The following is a 7,290-nucleotide window of genomic DNA, read 5'->3' as shown; positions in this document are numbered from 1 at the left end:
GTTCTGGCACAAGAGGTACCCACACACCTGCTTTGCCATCCCTTGACTTGTTCTGATATTGGAGGTGCCAGCACATGGTGCCCTGATGTTATTGACCCTTTTTTTTACGTGCTCGTACACCGATGACCATTTGTAGTGTCTTGATGTGCTTTGATGCGTTTGACCATTCACTGATGTGTCTTTGTTCTTGGCAGGTCTCCTTTGGATACCATGAATGAAAACTCAACTCAACCTCCCTCAGAGATCCTCCAGCACTGGTTCGCGCCAGACAATGCAAGCAAGTCGCTGGAGCTAGCCTCTGTGGCCCAGCCGCTGGCACTGAACCCGTGGGACGTGGTGCTCTGCATCTCCGGCACCCTCATAGCCTGTGAAAATGCCATCGTGGTGGCTATTGTCACGTTCATGCCGGCCTTCCGAACGCCCATGTTCCTGTTGATTGGGAGCTTAGCCACAGCAGACCTGCTGGCAGGCCTGGGACTCATATTCCACTTTGCCTTTGTCTACTGCATCCAGTCAGAGGTGGTGAGCCTGGTCACGGTGGGACTCCTGGTGGCCTCCTTCACAGCGAGCATCTGCAGCCTACTGGCTATCACCATCGATCGCTACCTATCGCTCTACAATGCCTTGACTTACTACTCGGAGAGGACAGTGACCCGGACATACATCATGCTCATCTTGACCTGGGGGGCCTCTGTCTCCTTCGGAATGCTGCCCATCATGGGCTGGAACTGCTTGAAGGCCCCGTCCACCTGCAGCATTGTCCACCCCTTGACCAAGAACAACCTCATCATCCTGTCTATCTCCTTCTTCATGATCTTTGCTCTCATGCTTCAACTCTATGTTCAGATCTGTAAGATTGTGTGCCGGCATGCCCAGCAGATCGCCGTGCAACGCCACTTCCTGCACTCCTCGCACTACGTCACAACGCGCAAGGGCATCTCCACCCTGGCTGTCATCCTGGGCACCTTCGCCTCCTGCTGGCTACCTTTCGCCATCTACTGCCTGCTGGGTGATTACAGCTACCCCTCGCTCTACACCTACGCAACCATCCTTCCTGCCACCTACAACTCTATGATCAACCCCGTCATCTATGCCTATCGCAACCAAGAGATCCAGAAGGTGCTTTGGACGCTTTGCTGTGGGTGCTGCTCCACCAGGATGCCTTTTAGGTCGCGTTCACCCAGCGACGTCTGACGCACAACGCACCAAGACTTGGGCGTATCCGCGCCATATTAATGTTTAAACTAAACAATGCCTTGGGACTCTCGCTCTCTTTTGCTCATTTGCACAACCATTTGGATACTTATGGAAGTTTTTTCCAAGATGCATTGACACTTTTGGGGTGTCTTGGTTCAGGCCCACTTGGGATTGGTCCTGCAACCTGCCACCCTACCATGTCCCATTATTGCAGCTGTGCGTGCGGGGACCCAATCATTCATGTGCCTAAATATGTTGCTACGTTTCAGGGACTCCCAACGTCTTGCAGAAGCAAGAACCCGCTACCTGAAATATGACAAGGCAGACTCGCACTTCTCAGCTCCGCCTTTCACTCCCTTCATCCTCGCATCCTCAGCCGCGCTCCCTGGTCCATTTTTCTTCTGCACGCCTGTATTGCGGAGAAAGAAAAAGCGCAACTCCAAAACCCAAACTGTTCCATCATGTTGGAAAAGGTTCTGAGCCCAGAAGTAGACTGTTGTCAAACATGGCGTCTCCAGTCCTCACACTGCTCTGACGTCACAGGGTGTGACAACAGATAGTATTAATATGGAGGCTTTGGTGATCTTAGAAAGGAACTCAGACTGTTAACTCTGTTGGGTTACAGGCTACATGGTGACTTGCAATATTCCTATAACATGCAGTAGGTGGAAACTTTATCCCATATATTTCGAAGTCAGCAATAATGGCTATTGGGGTAAAGCTGCAGGAAATTGTGTTTTTTTTATTTTATTTGCAAAGAACTCTAGTGCCATTTGCCGAATCAGTGGAAAATTTGGCAACAGCTTCACTCATGTACCCAAGCGTCAACCTCTAAAATTTTCTGTAGATTGGTCAACAGGGTCTAACGCTATTTGGGGGTACATCTAAAAGACGAATTTCCCATTTTTAAGTCTTGTAGGAATTTTTGCTCTATCCCACAGTCTACTGCTTTGCACACAGTTATGCCAGACTTTTCCAAATGCTACAAATATAGTTTATATGTATGGCAGTGCTTTCTAAAACTTAACAGCATTTAGTGGGGTACCAACATTCTGTCCTCATGGTCCCTATACTGAATATATGTGACAGGAAAACACAGCTTTCATTTGCTTCTGACAAATTTAAGGGGGCATATTTACAAAAACAATTTGGAGCGCAGAGGTACGCCAAATTTGGTATTGCAGTGCTCCGACATTTTAAAACGTAGGGATGTGCCGTATTCACAAGTATATGGTACACCCCTGTGTTTCCCTTAGTGCTGGCACAAAAAAAAGCGGCCTAGTGCCAGAGCAGGCACCCTGACGCCATGTTGCAAGGGCGCCTGCGCTGTAGAACGATTCTTTACGTGCAGGAAGTGACACCTTCTGCACATAAACAATCAATGGTGATTAGCTCTTTCCATGTGTGCTACAGAATGCAGCACTCACGGAAAGAGCAAAAAACAAAAAGAAATTAATCATTTCTCCTCATTTCGCCATTCTAACACCTGGTATTCCATGGCGTTCGTTTTTGGCGCTGCCTCAGCCTTGTAAATCTGGTGCAGCGTCAAAAAGCAATGGGTTTTGCAGTGGAACACCCCAAAGCAACACCCATTGCACGCCCCTCTGTCGCAGAGGACTGCATCGGAAAGGGCATATTCACAAGGTGGCGTTAAATATGGAAAATGGTGTTACGCCATCAAAGCGTCAAAAAACGTGACGGTCCGGTGGTGATATGGTCTTGTAAATATGCCCCTAAATGCAAGAGCTGTGCCAGGCGAGCCAGAAGATAAAACCTCCCTCATCCGTGAGGCCAAATGTGCTATTACACTGTCCACGAATGCATGTATTATTCAAGCAAAGACATCGCAGAAAGCAACTCACGGCCTTGGTCACACTACTTATTTATTAATCACGTGTATTTATTTATTTATTTGTATATTACACCAAAATGCCACTTTGCTGCAATTGAAGAACACTTAAGGCAATTTGTGTACGTGTTAAAAACATGCATCCTGAGTCAAACGATATTTGACTAACAAAATGTCCAGGGTTGGGGTCGGGCACTGTCCATTTTTTCCCTGGGATGTTTCTTAACCACTGCAGTTTTATTTATTTATTACAGTAAACACGAGTGTGTTTAAAGATACTGCGGGCGGGGCATTCCAGGTAACCCCTCGCCTCCCAGGCCAGCGATGATTCTGTGGTGTGGGTGTCATTGAACCCCTGCTTAGGCTTGGGAGCACACCTGATACAGGCGCTAAAGGATCAGCTATCTACGCTCCCAAACCAGGGCCTTTTGGTTCTTTATAGACACAAAATGGTTTTCTGAAAAGCTTTGTACCTGTTATATTAATTACCTCATCTCTTCGAAATAAAGTTTATTTTTACATAAATGTAATTAGCTTTGAAATGAAAAGAAAAAACTATTGCATCTCTCGGGGTAACAGAGGAGAAAGGCTCGTGTTTCAGAGCCCAATTATTTATTTATCATGTGAAAGAGTGGAGTTACCAAGCTTACCTCTTCCCTCCTCCCCAAGCACACACTTTAGACAATGAGCTCCCACGCGTAGCCACATTTACACTTCATGTGTAGACTCAAATATTGCACCATCACACACCCGAACCATATACAAACACATTCTGTGGAAGAATTCATTACATGCATAATCAATGTCAGAAAATAGTGTTTACTAATCCATGACACTTAACCAATGTGCAGTTACATCCTGAGTACCTACCGATCACACGTTTAACCATGTGTAAAAGTATACTGTTAACTAACCCGTCACATACCAAACTGATATGTAAACGCATACGCAATACTTACCCATCACATGCATAAGCATTGCGTCAATAATGTCTAGGAACTTGCCACATGAGTAACCAATATGTAAACGCATACTGTTTACTAACCCATCACACGTGTGACTGATGTTTATACACATACTCAGTACTAAACCATCATATGCATAAGCAGTGTGGGAATACTGTGTAGTAACTCGCCACACACTTAACCAGTGTGTATAGACATAGTGCTTACTAACCCATCTCACACTTACCTGACTTGTACACAAAAGGGGCCAATTCACCAAGGCATTCAGGAGTACGCGCAGTCGTACACCTGTGGTTTCCCTAGTTAAGTACCTTTGTGAATTGGCCCCATACCAGGGCACAAGTCGTAAAAAAATTAATGGGGCGACGCTGTCATTTGAAGTGACGTCACGACAGGAGGTGGCGTCACGAAAGGTGCCGAGCTCCTCGTCCCAGAGAGACCAAAGAGTGAAGTCAAGCCGTTTGGCAGGGGGGACGCCGTCCCCCCGGTAAAGTAAGTGGGGGGACGCCATCCACCCGCGTGGTACCCCGACTCGAGCCCTGCCCCATACTACCTAAATTGGCAGCATTCAAGGAAAATCCCTATACAATTTGTACAAATAGAAAAGATTGTGCCCTCTTTCCACTTTTACTAACCGGAAGCTGGACATTTCGAGGCCAATTCATAAAGGCATTGATGAGTAAGTGACATAGGACTCGTGTAGTCCAACGTCACACACTTCAAAAGCCTTCTGGGAACTGGTGCGATAGCGCCTACTAGCTCATGACACCGTTAACCGAGCTGTAAACACATACTCGGCACTAACTTACTACATACTTAACTTGTGTGGTCATACGTGTTTACTCACCCGGAAAATGCTTAACCAATATGTAAACACATACTGTATGTGTTCTCATCACATGTGTAACCGATGTGCAAACTGTATGCCTTAAACAACGTGTAAACAAGAAGTGCGCACTAAATAGTCACGATTTAAGCAGTGTGCAGAGTACTGACCCAGCCACACTTGTTTAGGGTCTCTATGTATTTACTATGTACTTATGCAGTTAAACAACGTGCAAGGGCAGTGCTAACTGAATAGACAACTAATGTGTGAACAGCAAAGCTAACCGATCACACAGTAAACGTGCAAGCGCCAAAACTAAGTCATCACACCCCGAGAATACGTGGTTGCACAATAATTAACACAACGCACGTTAAAATGTTGTGATTGTGGCAACATTAACAGAAGTGTAAATGCAAGTATTTGCCAAGCACATATTCTAAATCGAAGTTTAAAAAAACATTGAATAACCTGAACATGAGTAATATGCGTGCAAATAAATGTCCTACCCAGACCTTTCTTAAACAACTGCCACACATAGAAACACAAACACACCATGCATGTAACCAATGTGCAAACACAAGGACTAACCTGGCACACATTACCTTATGTAAAAATACAAGTACTAATCCATAACTCACTTAACCGTCGAGTAACACACACAAGCAAACACACCAACAAAACCACCAAAACACATACTGTGTGTAGGCTTTCACTGTCCTTGCATAGTTGCCAAGTTAGCCCCATGTACCTTCAGCCAGTTCTGAATTTCTATCGAACACCCAGTTGCATTCTGGGATTTTTAGTTTTGCCAGAACACAAAGAGTACGATCTAAAAACCCCGACGTACAAAGCGACCCTGGCTAAAAAGCCAGGACATACTGGCCGTATTACTCATGACATGGGGCCACTCCGCAGCTATGCCCTTGGACTCACCCCCACCCTTCAAAAACAGTCTCCACTGGCTTCAATGGGATCACCTTTGGAGCAGGCCTGTGCCACCCTTCCAGAAATGCCCCCCTTGTCTTCAGTGGGACCATCTTCCAAAATCCCCTGTCTACACCCTCCCTGGAGAGTCAACGGGTAGGTAGGCAGGACAATATGACCCTGTATCCCCTCGAAGCTTGGTGTTGTACTGCCCTCTGGTGCTCGCACTGTGGAATGCATTGAACTGAAACTGCATGCTGCTCTTGGTTGGCCAGTATTTTAGGGGTGGGTGTGTGTGTATTTTTTTTTTTATACTGTGGCAGTGTGCTGCGTGACACGCAGGGGACCTTGCAATGAGAATCTGTGCCTATTTATTTGGAAACGCCAACGTGCCCTGCCCCTGCCGCGCGAGCTTTAAAAGTAAAGTCTTTGCACTAAGTTTTTCGGTAGTGGCCTGTGGCTCTGAGCCGCCTAAGTCGGGCGGAGCGACAAGACCCACAGAAAGTCACTGCTCCAGACATTTTTTATTTGCACATGCATGGGAAATGAGTGCACGGACGACCAAGGCACTTTGGTGACAGCCTTTCCTAGTCTGCTTTACAAAGGGGGTCTTGTAATGGGGAAATCAACGACTGACACCATTTGTTAGTGCCCCCCACCTCCTAGAGAGGGTCGAATTTGATTTGTTTGTGCTTAAAACAATGTTTTATGATCGTCCTCTTGAGCGGTGAAATACACTGGCCTGGAGGGATTGACAATAAAAACCCGCACCAAAGGGAAAGGGCAAATTTACGGGGGGACCAAGGTTGAACTAGGATGGCCAGATCCGTGCCACATTTTCACGATAGCCACTGTGTAAATAATTCCATTTTTGTCTCATTGTATGTGTATTTTGTTCAGATGGATATGCTAAAAACAAGGCCTGGATCTGGCTCTTGCGGACCAGTGTTCGACAGCCCGGACTAAGCATGTTAGAATTGTTGTGTCATCTGAAAAAAGGGTACTAAAATGACCAAATATGAACATTCAAGCTCGATTGGAAAAACTGACCCATCAACCCTGCTCTTCTATCAGACCTGGGAAGTACCTGTGTTCTTGTTTACAAAATAAAATAAAGTTTATTTGTGATAGGACGTTGTCGGGTTTTTTTTGTACTTGGAAGCGCTCCGGTGTGTGATGTGTTCCATATCAATGCCTTTGTGATCAAGTGTGTCCACGTGCTGTGAGCGGTGCGTTATTTTGTGCCTGTAGCTATGAAAAGTGCTTTAATATTACACGAGTGGTGGCTTCCTTGGCACTGAATATGTATTTATTTTAATTCATCATTTTTCACAGAGCTTGAGCCTTGCCTACCTGGCTCCACCAGTGCAACACAGCACGTGCAACACTGCAGCACAGGAAATGTAAACCCTCGCCAAAAAAGCGTCTCAACACCCATCAGGGGTAACAAGTGCTATATGAATGCAAATCTTTCTTCCCCTTTTATCCCTCCGCTATCCTTCTCACTCCAAGTAACAGACTAATATCCA

At 46.0% G+C, this 7,290-nt stretch overlaps 1 protein-coding gene across 1 annotated transcript; it reads left to right on the top strand.

The window, feature by feature from the left end:
• The first annotated feature begins 210 nt into the window (after nt 1-210).
• On the top strand, nt 211-6,845 carry LOC144823431 (G-protein coupled receptor 12-like). The gene has a single exon (XM_078681936.1). It carries the CDS (start codon nt 211-213, stop codon nt 1,192-1,194), a length of 984 nt encoding a protein of 327 aa, XP_078538062.1. The 3' UTR covers nt 1,195-6,845.
• Nucleotides 6,846-7,290: the final 445 nt, after the last annotated feature.

This window comes from Lissotriton helveticus, chromosome 3_1, assembly GCF_964261635.1.
Source record: "Lissotriton helveticus chromosome 3_1, aLisHel1.1, whole genome shotgun sequence".
Taxonomy (NCBI): domain Eukaryota; kingdom Metazoa; phylum Chordata; class Amphibia; order Caudata; family Salamandridae; genus Lissotriton; species Lissotriton helveticus.
The sequence above is the reverse complement of the archived record's forward strand: the minus strand, read 5'-3'. Positions and strand labels throughout refer to the sequence as shown.